The following is a 17371-nucleotide window of genomic DNA, read 5'->3' as shown; positions in this document are numbered from 1 at the left end:
GGATTAGGTCAAAATGATGCACTTGTGGTCTTGAGGTCATGTCCCAAGTCATTAGGTCAATCTCTGAGCAAAAGTCAGGAGTATGCTATCTTCAGTCAAAACCCTAATCTGGTTGATTCAGAGCCTCTGAGCTTGTTGAGATGGATTTTGAGGACCAAATGTTAATTGTTGATTGAAGATGATTCATTTGAGATGAAGGGAGAACAAAACCCTAATTGATTGTTACTTGTACTGATGAGTGATTTCCTGATTAAATCCTGCTGAGTCACAAGTAGCAAACACAAGCTATGCGATTTGTTAGAGATGCAGATGATGCATATGCAAATGATATGAGGTGGTATCTTAGGTCAAAAATTGGGGTATGACACATTGCGCCTGGGCCCAGCTCATATTCAATCCATTCTCTTTTCCAAATTTTATTTCATTCAGCATGTGGTTATTTGTAAACTATGATTCTTTTTATCAGAATAAAACGTGACATTAAAAACCATGTGCATATGATATCAATTGGGCAATGCAAGTTTTAAATGGATAAAGACAAAAGTGAGTCCCAGCTAATCACATATAGCCACGTCACCATTCAATCATTAGAGTAAGACAAAAAAGCCAAGAAGTATGGGGGCTTATCCATTAGCGGTGTGCCACGTCCCGGTCAGAGAGAAAGGAAGGTCAAAATTCAGACGTCGGAGATTCCGCTCCGGTCATCTTCTCCTGCGAGCCTCCGCCGTGGGCATGGTCCAAACTTTCCAGAAAAACAAGACTCCACCATCGCCTGACGCGAAATTTCGCACTGAGTCCAAATCCGGTGTCCAAAATCACTAACGTTCCCTTAAAGTCCCAAACCGAATCAATCTTGTAAACCCTAAGTCTATGAGCTTCCTTCAAAATGCATACAAACAACTCAAACACCTCCTATACACTCACATATCCTAGATCTATGCTTTAAACCGATTATCATACATGTTTCAAGCACACAGATTCAAGCTCAGATTAACCAAACTTAAGCATAAACAAGAAGCAAGATCATACACTCTCAGATGCACATGTCCTACGTGTTATTACTATAATGCCAAGGGAGATTCGCGAACTTACCTATTGATGATCTTTGAACAAAAAAACGAGAGATCTCCAACCTTGTGTGCTACTGACTTGAGAGTGCTTTGGTCCTGGGAACTTGATGATAATGTAACCAGCTTCAGGAATCCATGAGGATTGTTGTGCTTGCTCGAATCTTTGTAGATGGAGAGCGAGGTGATGTTGATGGAGGCTTGTGGACGTTGAAGGTGTTGATGGAGGCTTGTGGTGGTTGAAGGCGGAGAGAAAGAAGTTGATGGTGGAGGAGATTGGTGAAGATGAAGATGGTGGTTGAGGAGTTTGTTACGGTTGTTGTAACAAACTTTTTGGAGGAAGAGAGTGGAGAGAGAAAAGGAGAGAGCAAAGAGAGAGTGGAAGAGTGGAATCTGAAAAATGAATCTGTCCTTCGAGATTTAGGAAGGGTTTTAGTTTATATATGGGAGGTGAGTGTGTATGGTGTTGTGGTGTGGAACATGTAGGGTAATATTTCTTCATCACACTTAAGGAGCAAGTTGTTGCATTTGAGTAAATCTCTGCGTGCCTTTCACGTGTGCATGGGTTTGCATGGTCACTTAGGGCAATATGTTTTGATAACACCTTATGGAGTGGCTATGGCAAACTGTCTTGGCTTGGCTTTACAAATATTTCAAATGGCCATGTTTGTGCTATCATATCTCTCTCATTGAGTCACTAATAGGCTCAAACTCATGATAAATATGAAGAGGGCGTGGAGAGGAAGAGTTTGATACTACATTTGGATCAAAGGGAAATCCGTAGCTCCCTAAATATTGCCTTAAAAATGACCCACCACATGCTTGTTCAAATGCCTCGTGCGTGCCCTAGCCTCTAGCCCATGTTCTCGACAATGTGTGTCTTGGTAAGGTCATGACTTTGAGGCTCTATAAATGATTCAACACCTATCCAATTTGCTTAGTTCTTGTATCAATGGATAGATAACATGGGGATGAAGAGATCCATACCAAGTTTGTACTTTATGGACCTTTATATTTCTCTAAAGTCAATCTCAAAGTCAGCACACCACATGCTTGGTGAAATGTGTCACGCTGCCCAGGAATTTGCCTTGCCACTTAATTTGTGTTACCATGAAAATGTTCAACTTCCATCCTCAATAACTTCTGATCCAAGCATCTTTTGAAAATAATGTCAACTACAAACTTGTAGTATGCTATGAGATGAACACTTTTGGTGTTGAACTTGTTTTGAAATTCTTCCATCTGCCACGTGTAAATTGATGCTGAAGTGGACTGCTCATTATGCTTTAAAAAGCCAAAATATTTTCTAAGTGCGAAGACTTTCTCTTTTAGGAATTTCTCATTTTAACCACCATTCCATTTTTGGCAATTTTGAATATTTCTTGATTTTTATTATTTCTTTGACTTTCTTTGACCGATTTTTCACCAAAAGTCAATATTTGACAGTTGACTTTGACTTTTCCCCAAAAGTCGACTTTTCCTGATTTTTCCGATTCCAGATGAATTTCCCGATTAATCAGTTTCTGATCCCATTCTCAATCAGTTTTCAACCAAAGAAGCTTCAATGAATATTTCTTCAAGGTGACCACACTTCACATTCAAAATCAACTCCTGATTAAATTTTGACCAAAAAGTCCACAGGGTTGACTTTGGTCAAAACCCTAGTTTGAAAACCCTGAATTTGAGGATTGCATCTTTTGATCAGAGCTTTGAATTGAAGAGGATGAAACCCTGATTTTAGGAGTATGTCAATGGAAATGAGGCCATGCAATCAGACTTCAAATCTTCTCTCATTTTGATCAGGAATTTCTTCTGCAGAAGCTTTTTTCTTATCAATTTTCTTGAACAGTAACTATGATATGGATGAATGTATTAGATGAATGACCTACATGAGGTATGCACATGAATGTGATATGAAAGTCAATTGGGTATAAATAAATGGGCAAATTTCGGGGTGCAACAGCTGCCCCTATTCAATCTTCTTGGACCTGATACAAGTTCTAGACATTTGAGGTGCAAGTGGATTGAATACCAAAGAACCCAAAAATTTGCGCTCTGGAGTAACAACTCAGAGGTGATATTTGTAATTGTGATTTTCAAAGAGGACACCAGTTACTACTGATTCCAAACAAGGGGTACTATTAAATGCTTGATATAAACAAGAAACGCCAATCAACTACTGGACCTTTGCCGATAACAACCGGACTTTGAAAGAAAAGGACCGATAACAATCAGACCTGACTGAAGGATGCCTGTAACCACAGGACTTTAAGGAAAAGGCTAGTAACCACTAGACTCAACCAAAGGATGCCTATAACCATAGGACTTTTTGCTGGTAACAACCAGACTTTGAAGGAAAGGACCAATAACAATTAGACCTAACTGAAGGATGCCTGTAACCACAAGACTTTAAGGAAAAGGCTAGTAACTACTAGACTTTTGCTGGTAACAACCAGACTTTGAAGGAAAGGACTAATAACCATCAGACCTAACCGAAAGATGCCTGTAACCACAGGACTTTAAGGGAACAGACTAGTAACAACTAGAACTGACCAAAGGATGCCTGTAACAACAGGACTTTTGCTGGTAACAACCAGACTTTGAAGGAAAGGACTAATAACAATCAGACCTAACCGAAGGATGCCTGTAACCACAGGACTTTAAGGGAACAGACTAGTAACAACTAGAACTGACCAAAGGATGCCTGTAACAATATGGCTTTTGCTGGTAACAACCAGACTTTGAAGGAAAGGACTAATAACAATCAGACCTAACCGAAGGATGCCTGTAACAACAGGAATTTTGCTGGTAACAACCAGACTTTGAAGGAAAGGACTAATAACAATCAGACCTGACCAAAGGATGCCTGTAACCACAGGACTTTAAGGAACAGACTAGTAACAACTAGAACTGGCCGAAGGATGCCTGTAACAACAGGACTTTAAAGGAACAGACTAGTAACAACTAGAACTGACCAAAGGATGCCTGTAACAACAGGACTTTTGCTGGTAACAACCAGACTTTGAAGGATGCCCATAACCATGGGACTTTAAGGAAAGATATGCCAATAATCATTGGACTTGACTGAAGAAGACTAGCAATGACTAGATTCTATTGGGGATGTTGATGAACTGAAGGTGATGCCAATAACCATTGGGCTTGACTGAAAGAAAAGCTAGAATCAATCAGGGGATGCCAGTAAACACTGGGCTTTCAAAAAGGCATTAATGCTCGCGAAGCATAAGAATTACATGGATCCCTCAGGCCAAAGGCGGGGTGTAACCCTTCAAGGGTGGCAATCATTCGAATTGCCACACACATAGTATGGATTTCAAATGATTGAAAAATGAGATGGGTTGAATGCCCACCCTCATTGGCACTCTTATTATGCACGCGGCATGCGGGAAAATAACCAAAACAAGACTAGTAACAACTAGACTCGACACGCAGATGACAGTAACCACTGAACATTCACAGAGATGTTGATGCTTGCGAAGCATAAAAGTTACATGGATCCCTCAGGCCAAAAGGCGGGATGTACTCTTCAAGAGTGGCATTCATTCGAGTTGCCACACACCAAGTATGATTACCCAAATGATTGAAAAATGAGATGGGTTGAATTCCCACCCTCATTCGCACTCTAAACTGCACGCAGCATACGGGAAAATAACTAAGGCAAACTTGCAAGAAGCAAGAGATATCCCTTATGCAAAAGGCAGTAAGGGGACTCAAAAAAAGTGAATACAAAGAGAGGACTGGTGACGACCAGACTCTATTAGATGATGCCAGTAAACACTGGTCTTTGAAAGAGGTATTGTTATTCACGGAACATAAGAACTACATGGTTCCCTTAGGCCGAGAGGCGGGGTGTAATTCTACAAGAGTGACAATCACTTGAATTGCCACACACAAAGTATGGGTTATCCGAACGATTGAACTCAGCAAATGGGAAATAACCATAGAGACAATGATCTTGACGAAGAAAGACTTTGTATCCAATCCACACTGGAGGGAGAAAGTGAGACTTCTTCTGGGGATATATTATTTTGTGCCTTTGAAGCACATACAAACTTGGCTTATGCATTGATGCATGTTTGAATTTTTCCATGGCGTAATGCTCCATATTCATGGAAATGCTACGCATTTTTGTAGATGCAATGATTTCTATATGCAAAAGAGGATGGATGAATATCGGAGAGAGTCTTTTGTCTAGAGAACTCCGCGGGGAATTCTTCTTGATGTCTTGACTCTGCCAGGCTACACCAGATGGTTTCTTGACCGACCCCAATATGTAACTTCTACCGAGGGATGACTCGCACCAGGAGACTTGTGAGGAAGGAAGCACGATGGCACTTTTGAGAGACATTACCGTCATCATGTTTGGAAACTTGAAGACTGCGTAGAATTTGGGCCACTGATGAGAGCTTCAAAGAGAAATAAACTCTAGTATTCGGAGGAAAAGAAACCCTGGGGTTCCATCTCGAGAGAGATGCCCGGTTGACACTCCTTGAAGCGTAGGTACTGGCATCTGACTGTGCTGAATGATCGAAGATTCCTGCAAAACAAATCGAACAAATATGCCCCAGGTATGGTGGCTCAACCTCGTCCACCATCCCAAGTACTCAAAGTCTTAAGCAATTCTATCTATTTTAGATCATGTTCCTTCTGTAGGACCTCAATGTTAGAAATGCAATGCTTACCAAAATAACTGGACATTTTTGTAAACAAAACAGTAAAAATAAAACGATGTAGGAATTTTTTTTGAGTGAAATATCTTTTCATTAATGAAAATTTGCCCAACATAGGCGAGTACATCAAGAAGTAGCCCCTTAAAGAGGTGGCTACCAAAAAAGAAAACAAATAGCATTTCAAAACATGGCAACGTAAGAAAAAGATTCCGTTGGGTTCCAATCTTGCTATGCCTTGTAGATCTTCAATATTCCTTCTGCTTTGCTTTCCGAAATGGATGAATGGATTGATCTTTACCCTTCTGAGTCCTCCAGTTGTGGTGACTAACTGTGCTCAAAGAACTAATGTGCGACGCAGTCATTCGCTTTTCGTCCCCCTTTTGCCTGGACTGCCCTTTCGGGTTTTCAATCCACCAGGACCCTTTTTTTGCCTAAGTCGCCCTTTCGGGTTTTCAACTTAGTGGGTGTACTTTATTTCTTTTTCATTCTTTTGCCTGATCTTTTCCTTTTCTTTTATTTTATTTTGACCAGGTTTATGCGAAGTATTTTTTAACTGCGTCGGCATTCACGGGAAGTGGGAAGTCTTCGCCATCCATAGTTGAGAGGATCATGGCGCCACCTGAGAAGACTTTCTTTACGACATAAGGCCCTTCGTAATTCGGAGTCCACTTGCCCCTAGGATCATTGTGAATAGGCAGGATCTTCTTGAGCATAAGGTCACCAACCTGAAAGTGTCGAGGACGAATCTTCTTGTCGAAGGCTTTCTTCATCTTCTTTTGATAGGCTTGCCCCTGGCATATGGCCGCTAATCTCTTCTCATCAATGAGGTTCAGTTGATCAAATCTGGTCTGAATCCAATCAGCTTCATTGAGCTTTACATCTGTCAATACCCTTAATGAAGGAATCTCGACCTCAACCGGAAGAATCGCTTCCATGCCATATACTAATGAGAAGGGAGTTGCCCCTGTGGACGTACGCACCGAGGTACGATAACCATGTAAAGCAAAAGGCAACATCTCATGCCAATCTTTATAGGTGACCACCATCTTTTGCGCAATCTTCTTGATATTCTTATTGGCCGCTTCAACTGCGCATTCATCTTTGGCCTGTACGGGGAGGAGTTATGATGCGTAATCTTGAAGTTCTCGCATAATTCCTTCATCACCTTGTTATTGAGGTTGGATCAATTATCGGTGATAATCTTCTCAGGAACCCCATAACGATAAATTATATTGTGCTTGATGAAGCGAGTCACTACTTGCTTGGAGACATTTGCATAAGAAGCGGCTTCAACCAACTTGGTGAAGTAGACAATGGCAACGAGGATGAAACGATGTCCATTGGAAGCGGTGGGCTTAATTTCTCCAATCATATCGATGCCCCACATAGCAAACGGCCAAGGAGACGTCAACACATTCAGAGGAACTGGAGGTACATGAACCTTATCTGCATATACCTGACATTTGTAACATACTACCACATGGCTGAAATAATCATGCTCCATGGTCGACCAATAATAACCTGCTCTCAATATTTATCTGGCCATGGTGTGTCCACTCGCATGTGTACCAAAGGATCCTTCATGCACCTCTTGTATGATCTTTGCTGCTTCGTGTCTATCCACGCATCTGAGCAACACAGAATCAAAATTCCTCTTGTACAACACACCTCCAGCAAGGTAGAACTTGGCAGATAATCTCTTTAGAGTCTTCCAATCTGTAAGGGAGGCACCCTCAGGATACTCTTGGGTCTCCAGAAATTTCTTAATGTCATAAAACCATGGTTTCTCATCAGGCACATTATCAATAATGCCACAGAACGCGGGCTCATCCAACCTTTTGATCACAATTGAAGGCGCTTCATTGTCCCATTTAACTTTGAACATGGATGCTAAAGTGGCTAAAGCATCAGCCAAATGATTTTCCTCTCGAGGGATGTGATCAAAAGTGATCTCATCGAAATATTGAGCCAGTTTCACAACATGTTCTCTATAAGGAACCAAGTTGGGGTGGCGTGTTTCCCAATCTCCGTTGATCTGACTAATCACCAAAGCAGAATCCCCATAAACCTCGAGATTTTTAATCCTCAGATCAATGGCAGCCTCAATACCATATATGCAAGCCTCATATTCAGCTACATTATTAGTACAATCAAAACAAATCCTGGCCGTGAACAGAATATGAAAACCTGTTGGAGAAGAAAGCACAGCACCAATACCATTGCCCAATGCATTAGAAGCACCATCGAACACAAGCGTCCATCGCGCCCCTGGTTCTGGTCCTTCCTCTTGATCTTGACTATTAGAAGTCTCTGCCACACACATTATATCCTTATCAGGAAACTCAAAGTGCATAGACCGGTAATCATCCACAGGTTGATGCGCAAGGTAATCAGCAATCACACTACTTTTAATGGCCTTCTGAGTAGTGTATTGTATGTCATATTCTGTGAAGATCATTTGCCATCAAGCAATCCTTCCTGTCAATGCTGGCTTCTCAAATATATATTTGATCGGATCCATCTTTGAAATCAACAAAGTGGTGTGAGTCAACATATACTGTCTCAGTCGGCGAGCAGCCCATGCCAAAGCACAGCAAGTTTTCTCGAGTAGTGAGTATCTTGATTCACAATCGGTAAACTTTTTGCTAAGGTAATAAATTACATGCTCTTTTCGACCGGACTCGTCATGCTGCCCCAACACATACCCCATTGAACTTTCAAGGACTGTTAAATACATGATCAACGGTCTACCTTCCACTGGAGGCATAAGGATTGGAGGCTCTTGCAAATACTCTTTAACTTTATCAAATGCCCTTTGACAATTGTCATCCCACTTTATTGCCTGATTCTTTCTCAACAGTTTGAAAATAGGTTCACACGTGGCGGTAAGGTGTGAGATAAATCTCGCAATGTAATTCAACCTTCCCAGGAACCCACGAACCTGTTTCTCAGTCCTCGGTTCAGGCATCTCTCGTATAGCTTTCACCTTAGCAGGATCGACCTCAATACCCTTTTCACTTACGATGAAACCAAGCAACTTTCCTGATCTCACTCCGAAGGTACATTTATTGGGATTCAACCTTAACCTGAACTTTCTTAGCCTTTCAAACAATTTTTTCAGGTGAACAAGGTGCTCCTCCTCAGTATGGGACTTTGCAATCATGTCGTCCACATAGACCTCGATCTCCTTATGAATCATGTCGTGAAACAAAGTCGCCATAGCTCTTTGATAGGTCGCCCCAGCATTCTTCAATCCAAATGGCATGACCTTGTAACAAAAAGTGCCCCAAGGTGTAATGAATGTTGTTTTTTCCATGTCCTCGGGCGCCATCTTTATCTGATTGTAACCAGAAAAACCGTCCATGAAGGAGAAAACCGAGAACTGAGCAGTATTATCTACCAACACATTGATGTGAGGAAGCGGGAAATCATCCTTCGGGCTCGCTTTATTCAGATCTCTATAGTCGACACACATTCGCACCTTCCCGTCTTTCTTAGGTACAGGTACAATATTGGCGACCCATGGTGGATAAACTGTTACAGCGAGAAAACCTGCATCAAACTGCTTCTGAACCTCTTCCTGGATTTTCTTGGACATGTCAGGACGTGTTCTTCTGAGTTTCTGTTTGACAGGCGGAGAATCTTCTTTAAGAGGTAACCTGTGCACAACAATATTAGTATCTAATCCAGGCATATCTTTGTAAGACCAAGCGAAGATATCAGAATACTCCTTCAACATTCCAATCAACTTTTCTTTTACATCCTCATTCAAAGAAGCCCATATTTTAACCTCCCTCCTCATCTCTTCGGTGCCAAGATTCACCGTTTCAATGGGTTCTTGATGTGGCTCGATCACTTTCTCTTCTTGTTTCAACAATCTGGCCAACTCATCAGGGAGTTCACAATCTTCTTCATCCCCTTCTTCAGCGGTGTAGATAGGATTGTCGAAGTCATAACGAGGCATAGCAAGATCGTTATCAACAGAATCTGGAGGAGAAGTGGATCTGCATGAATTATGATTTATGCTTTATTTTAGAATGGAGGGATGATGATGAATAAGAAACGTTGCCATTTTTTATTTATTTATTTATAACAAATGTAAAAAAATAAAAATAAAAAAGAAAGACAAGGAACAAAAATGTTTGAATGCAAAAACGTCCTTTTATTAATGATTTTAACATTGAAAAACAACAAATGATGCCCTACATGTGTTCACTGTGTCTTGGGCAGAACACATGAATTATTGCATGATAAACAAAAACAAATAGTATTACTCTTGATCAAAAGCAATTGAGATGATGTCCTCGGATGACCAGTTGAGAAGCTTCTGTCCCGGAACACATGGCTTGATCCATTCCTTGATATCATAATCGCTATCTGTATCATCAGCAGCACAAATATGATCCTTGACAGCACCAGCACTAGAGAACTTGATCGGAACGAAGGTTCCGGGCTTCTTGGGAGCCCCATTTGATGAACTCTGACCCACTTGATAACCAATCCCACATTTATCCTGCTTGATCGGTAAATCCAAAACTGGGCCCCATCCTTCAAGATGACCAGATTCAACCACAGCTTTAGCCTCCTTTAGTGAAGACATGGGAGCCTCCAACTTCTTATTTTCAGCATAAGGGATCTTGATAGTCTGGAAAGCCTCAAAGGCCTGGCAAGGTGTCTCGTGGACCTCTCCTTCCACCTCGATATACCTGAAAGACGCAAGATGACTTACCACGTGTTCTTCCCCACATATTGTGACTATCTTTCCTTGAGTCGCAAATTTGAGTTTCTGATGTAATGTGGAAGTCACAGCCCCAGCAGCATGGATCCATGGGCGTCCTAGGAGACAACTGTAGGACGGGTGGATATCCATCACGAAGAATGTGATAGTGAAGAGCTGAGGGCCTATCATTATTGGCAAGTCAACCTCCCCAAACACTAATCTCTTTGAGCCATCAAAGGCTCTTACTGTCAATTCACTCGGCCTTATCTCAACGCCAGAGTAATCTAGCCTCATCAAGGAAAACTTCGGTAATACATTCAAAGAAGATCCAGTATCCACGAGAACACGTGATAACATAGTCCCTTTACACTCCACTGATATATGCAAAGCTCTATTGTGGTTTCTGCCTTCGGAAAGCAAGTATGCATCAGTGAATCCCAATCCATTACCAGCATTGATGTTTGACACTACTCCTTCAAGTTGATTCACGGAGATCTCCGGAGGGACAAAGGCAGTACTTAGGAGTCTCAACAAAGCATTTCGATGTGTCTCCGAACACAAAAGCAACTGTAAAATTGAAATCTTTGATTGAGTTTGACCCAGTTAGTCAACCACTTTATACTCACTTTTCTTGATGATCTTTAAGAACTCTTCCATCTCTTTGGCCACAGTATCTTCAGAATTAGAGCTTTTCCCTTGCTCCACTGTGTCTTCTACCACTCTTTTTCCTTTATCTTGAGCTAGGTGTAATACGGTGAACTGACTTTATCGAAATGTACGGTAAGCAAGAGTCGCCACCGACTTTTATTTTATCCAAATTATAGAAAGGCTAAAAGAACAGGAAAAGACCTTTTAAATAAAAACTGAGTTCGGGGGGTAATTATGCAAAGGGAAGGTGTAAGGCACCCTTTGCATCCATGGTTTTCCATGGGCTCTTAATTGGTTTGCTCATTTTTGTTCAGAAATGTAGAAGAAGTGAATACGGACTTTAGCTCGTAAATGAGTGTAGCCAATTTGAAGGTTTATGAGAAAGAATATGAAAATGTTTTTAGCCAGAGCAAGGCAATTAGGGCAATTACCTTTAGTATTTAAAAAACGTTCTTTTAGCCTTTCAGGGTGAAAGGGTCTATCCATGCCAAAAGAGGGCAGGAAGCCTTTCATTTGGAGGTTGAAGGGTCATCGAGAGTTCGTTCGCCATAAGACTGTCCCATGCCATAGAGAGGCAGGTAGTCTAAAGGGAAGAACCAGAATAGCCTTTCGTAGGCAGCCAGAGGATACCTCAGCCCTTTCATAGGCAACTTTCGAGGGTCGAGGTCATATTGGTGTATCGAGGGCAGCATCATTAGGGTCGTATGACCTTTGCATAATCGAGGCAACATGGCTGAGGTATCCTCGTATTCGAGGGACAATGGCTATTCTGCAAAAACACAAGGCAACAAGGCAACAGGCAGCAAAGAGGTTACCCCAAAATTGTGCATGTGTGCAACAATCACGTGATTAGTTCAGAATATATTATCTTATAATTAGTTATTCTAGGTTAATTACAAGCTTGCACTCCCTAGAATTACTAACCACAACAATTAATATTAACAATTAAAGCAATAATGGGGAAAGGGAAAATGAAACCAGCGGGGTAAATAAAGCAATAGGTCTGAACAAGTAATAATTAAGATCAGGGTTTAGGGTTACCGACCATTCGAGCTTTGGCGGTTGGCAAACCCTAAAAATTAGGAAAAAAGAAAATAAAATAGGGGTGAGTGCATTGTCAGTTCAGAAATCAGGTACGGTTAACCCTAGTCAAAATAAAAAATAAAACTAAAAAGAAAAAAAAAAGGTAAAAGAAAACTTAGCTTCAATTGATGAAGGTTGATGGGCAAAGATTTGCCTTGAGCATTAAGCATTGACCCTGATCATTAAAGAAAAGAATAAAAAGAAGAAGTAAGTGTAGGAGGAGTTCATTGACAGCGGGAATTAAACCCTAATTAAATAAAATAACAGGCGAAAATATTTAAATAAGAAAGGTTAGAACTTAGCTTTTATTTTGACGTGGCGCGTAGTCGGAGTGCATTTGAACACAACCCTGAAAAGACACAGAAAAAGAAATATATTTTTTAGCGTATGGCAATGTTCTTGTAAACCCTGATTCGGGCGTTAAATAGAATTAATATGATTTATTAAAGATATTTAAATAAATAACTAATTTTAAATAATAATAAAAAGGATAAAATAAATAATACAAATATAATTAAAATAAATAAATATGATAAATAAGAAAATAATTTAAATAAAAGAAATTATTAATTATAAATAAATAAATAAGGATAAAAGAAAATAATTAAAATAAAATAATTATTATTAATTATATAGAAAAAAAGAGTTTTAAAAATAGTATATAGTTTATATATAAGAAACAATTTAAAAAAACAATTAAAAATAATATATATATTAATATATAAGAATAAATGGTTTTATGTAATTAAAAAGGAAAAAAATTAGAAAACTTAGCGTGGGATCCAGTGTGGCGCAGGCCTGAAGGAGTATGGTGTGCCTTCACTTTGGTAGGCGCATGATCACTGGATGATAAGATCTGACGGATGTGATCATGAGGGAACACTCTGCGCGCGTGGTCTAGCATGTACCAGACCCTTTTATTCAAAAATTCTGACGTGCGCGCTTTCCAACCAATGGAAGAGAGCCACGCGGTCGTCTTCTTCCTTGGATTTTTCAGAAACGCGTTTTTACAGCGCTTCTTACAAAAGCGCTATAAAAAAAAGGTACTTTTCACACCTGTGAAATCAACGAGCACAGAAAACACAACAAAAATATTTCGCGACCATGCTATTGCGATCGTCCGGACACCATGAATTCCATAGTGGCCATGAATTAACCTAATTTTCTTTTAATCAGAAAACCCCAATTCGAGGGCCATGAACCCTAACATGGCGAAACTCGTATTAAGCACAGATTCTCCAATTAAATTATCCAGAAACCTCACATACATTATCACAAACATTAATATGCAATCAAAACATGTTAAAGATGCATGAATCAATAGAATCGATCAAAGGAAGGTGGGTGCAAACCGTGGCTCTTTGGGTGCGATTCTGTAAGTGTTAGGCTTTGGTAATGCTTGGAAATTCTTCAATAATCTCCAAGGAATGTGTAGGGATCAATAGCAAACCAATAATCAGCCTGTAATTAGGATTCGAGTTTTTGAATTTCTTCCACTTTTGCACACGGATTTTAGGGTTCTTATGCTGCAATTTTTCTTCCCCCCTTGCTTCCACATGGTTTGTGTACTTATAGAGGTTGTATTAGGGTAACAAACTTGTGTCAAATCTCCCTAGAATCCAAGATTGAAATTTGATTGAAAGTGATTATGGATTCTTTCTAAAATTGATCAATTTCAATCTTTTTGATTCCAATTCTCTATGCACGAATTTTACATGATTATGGGACATTATTTGATTGATACTTGGCTTAGAATCAAAGCACAATCATATCTTTCATTAATTTGTAATTTTATATAATTAAATTATGATTTAAATGAGTAAAAATCATAAAATAATCAATAAAAAATATTAAAACTTTGAAAGACATATTTTTAGGTCGTGCATGGGCTTAATATAAAGATTGGATGAAAATAAAATGGACCCATTTGGAAATATTTGGATTTTGAACCTTTTCTCTTCACATATGCCCTTGAAAATAGTCCAACTTTGACAAGGTCTATCTCCCTCACTTTTTGAGGTATGGAAGAGTTCCAGGACTTTTTAGAAACCTTAGGTAGTCCTCTAACCATTTTCTTTGGTCTCATATCAAAATAATTTTCCATGCTCCTTATATGTCCTTTTGAAGAAAGTGACTTTTTGTTGACTTTTGAAAAGGACCTATAATGTTTTGATCCATATCTCTCAAATGAAGCATTTTTAGACTTGGTATGTGAGAGACAAATTTGTAGAGAATTCAATTTCCTTCAAAGTAAACTTTGGATGGAAAATTTCTGATGTTCCATGTGAGAGTTATGGCTGGTCAAAGTTCAGCTGACTTTCTCCTATGAAAACCCTAATTTAGAAACTTTCTGAATTGTTGATTTTTGGTCCTTCCTTGATGAACCATGATCAATACTTGATCAAATGGTGAATGATACTTCAATATTAGGATCTTGACAAAAAAATCAGGATTTTTGACTTTACTTTGCCCACAGTTGACTTTTAGGTCAACCCAGTCGACTATTGACTTTCTGAACATTTGAGTGACCAATTCTTTGAGCTGAGACTTGACACTTGTCATAGAGGTAATATGAGATATCTTGGGCCATATGGGATGCCTTGGAGCCATTGATTCATTGATTTTCCTTTGAGCAAACCAAACCCTAGTTTCTGAGCCTTGTATAGGAGAATATGTCTTGGAGCTTTATGTATTGATTTGAATTTGTATAAGAGAAATAGTATGGGCAAATTTTGGGGTATGACACTAGGGCTTCTGCATTATCATCGCGAGCATTTTGGGGAGGATTGAAAATACGACCACTCCTTGTCATTCTTCCAATGCCAACAACATTATCCACATCTTCTTTCTCAACTGGCATTTTAATCTCATATTTGGCCCCTTGGTAGAACACTTCTCCCCCATAATTCCATGGGATTGCTCTTTCACTAGTATACGGGACGGGACCAGGCAATGTAATAACCAGAGGAGGTGCTCTGGCAGGAATTGGAATCTTGGCAGGAGTATACGGAATGGATGCCACATTAATTTCGTTTTCAACCCTTTCAGGACGTCGCACACGCTCAAACTGTAGATACCCACTATTTATCAATTGTTGAACCCCACTTTTCACCTTATCATAAACTGAGGAAACGGCCATGCAATCAGTACAGAATTTTCCACAACTAGAGTATAGACCCATCCTCAATAATTCCTTCTTCAATAATGGCAACAGAGAGCCCAATTCGATCACATCCTTGACCAAGCGAGTGTCTTCAGCAAACTCGATGGCATTTGTAGCGTGAGCTCCATGAGGAGGCATAGGATTCTGGACAACATTAGGTCCTTGAGTAGGGGTGAACATAATAGCCTTTGAATCGATCAGATCTTGTACTTTATGCATGAATCCTATGCAATGTTCAATATCATGACCAGCAGCCCCAGAATGAAAATCACAGTGAGCATTTGCATCATAGTTAGGAGGGAGCTTAGCAGGTGGAGGGCCCATGGTACGAAGTTGCACCAACTCACGATGTAAAAGATGAGCAAGTAGTTGTGCATATGTCATAGGTATGGGATCAAAATTTCTTGGTGCCCTCGGCTTTTGCTGATACTGACACGGAGGATACCTCTGTTGTTGTTGTTGTTGTTGTTGAAGAGGAGCATTCGGTATGGTCACAGCGGCTACTTGTTGATAAGCCTGGTTTCTGTCTCCCCCATGGTGAGCAGCACTAGTCTCGCCATCTCTTTTCTTGGAAAACCCATTGTATGGCTTCTTTCCATTAGCCCTAGAGGAGGAACTAGCAGCACTTGGATTCTGTATTCTACCAGCCCTAATTCCACTTTCAATTCGTTCACCAATCATAACTAAATCGGCGAATCTCGAAGATGCAGAGCAGGCGGAGTAATATTGGCCCTCTAAAGTGTTAGTGAACATGTCCATCATCTCTCTTTCCAGCATGGGCGGTTGGACTCTAGCCGCCAACTCGCGCCATTTCTGCGCATACTCCTTGATAGACTCATTGTTTTTCTGGGCCAGATTTTGTAACTGAGTGCGATTTGGTGCCATGTCAACATTATACTGATACTGCTTTATGAAGGCCTCAACTAGGTCCCTCAAACTTCGGATATTAGCCCTCTCCAATCTCATGTACCATTCCAAGGACGCCCCAGTCAGGCTATCTTGGAAGAAGTGCATCAACAGTCCTTCGTCCTCAGAGTACACATGCATTTTGCGATAGTAAGCTCGGACATGTGTCTTAGGACAGGTATTCCCCTTGTATTTTTCAAAGTCAGGTACCTTGAACTTCGGTGGCACACGGACGCCAGGAACTTATCCCAAATCACTGATGTCCATACCAAGTTCTTGGCCTTCCATTGCCCTCATCCTTTCCTCCAGACCTCTAAACATCCTTCCAGCATCATGTGGAAGTCCCCATTCACTTTCAGGAAACAAATCTTTGTGTCGGTCCTCTTCCAACACGGGGATAGCAGCAGCCCTTCTGATTTGTTGTGTAGTTTGTCCTTCAAGAGTAGGCTGGGGAGGCCCACGAGGATTACCTTGATTGGCAGCAGGAGGAATTACACCAGGTCCTCCGTTCACAGGTTCACCATTGACACGGATATCAGCAGAATTTCTTTGCGGGGGGTCCGCCACAACCTGAGCAACTGTGTCCATTCGGATTCTGAGCTCTTCTTGGCGATTAGCCATGCCTTGCATGACTTCCATAAACTGAGCCATCTGAGAAGTAACCTAATCTCTCATCTGGATAAGATCATCCCTTAACTGATCCATTTGCAGTGATTGATTAGCCCTTGTATAGTAGCGATGCGTAGGTGGAGGTACAATTGCTGAAAGAGAAAACCTAATCAGTCACAATAAGAATACCATCTGGTGCACCTGCATGATAAATATGTGAATGATGTGCATGAGGTGCATGTGTGCATATGATGTGAGGTGCCATTTTCAGAGTATCCAAATTTTTTTTAGTATTAATCAAGAATGCTTAACAATGTGACAAAGGATAAGCATCAAGAGAAACAAGGGAACTAGTTCTTTTTTATTCGTAACAGAAATTTAAACTTGGGCAAAGCCATACATCAACAAGATAGTTCAACAAGGGAAATAAAAGACCCCATCCAACAAGTCTGGTGGTGGTCGAGGCATACAGACTCAAACATCAATC

General features: G+C 40.4%; 1 protein-coding gene across 1 annotated transcript; it reads right to left on the bottom strand.

The window, feature by feature from the left end:
* Positions 1-10025: 10025 nt before the first annotated feature.
* On the bottom strand, positions 10026-16926 carry LOC131619029 (uncharacterized). Its single transcript, XM_058890173.1, has 3 exons — positions 16629-16926; positions 14953-16517; positions 10026-11042 (listed from the first exon to the last, which is right to left on the bottom strand). The coding sequence occupies exons 1-3, from the start codon at positions 16924-16926 to the stop codon at positions 10026-10028; spliced, it is 2880 nt and encodes a 959-aa protein (XP_058746156.1).
* Positions 16927-17371: the final 445 nt, after the last annotated feature.

The sequence above is a fragment of the Vicia villosa genome, linkage group LG7 (assembly GCF_029867415.1).
Source record: "Vicia villosa cultivar HV-30 ecotype Madison, WI linkage group LG7, Vvil1.0, whole genome shotgun sequence".
NCBI classification, from domain to species: Eukaryota; Viridiplantae; Streptophyta; class Magnoliopsida; order Fabales; family Fabaceae; genus Vicia; species Vicia villosa.
Note: the sequence above shows the minus strand (reverse complement) of the source record. Positions and strands in the feature narration are given on the sequence as shown.

What these genes read in the sequence shown, in the direction of transcription:
- LOC131619029 (XM_058890173.1), bottom strand. Translation starts at nt 16,926, where the DNA reads ATGGCTCAGTTTATGGAAGTCATGCAAGGCATGGCTAATCGCCAAGAA. An exon ending in CAAAGATTTGTTTCCTGAAA is followed by an intron (nt 16,518 to 16,628) that starts GTGAATGGGGAC and finishes ATTTGGGATAAG; the next exon opens with TTCCTGGCGTCCGTGTGCCA. An exon ending in ATGATAATGCAGAAGCCCTA is followed by an intron (nt 11,043 to 14,952) that starts GTGTCATACCCC and finishes TCAATTTTACAG; the next exon opens with TTGCTTTTGTGTTCGGAGAC.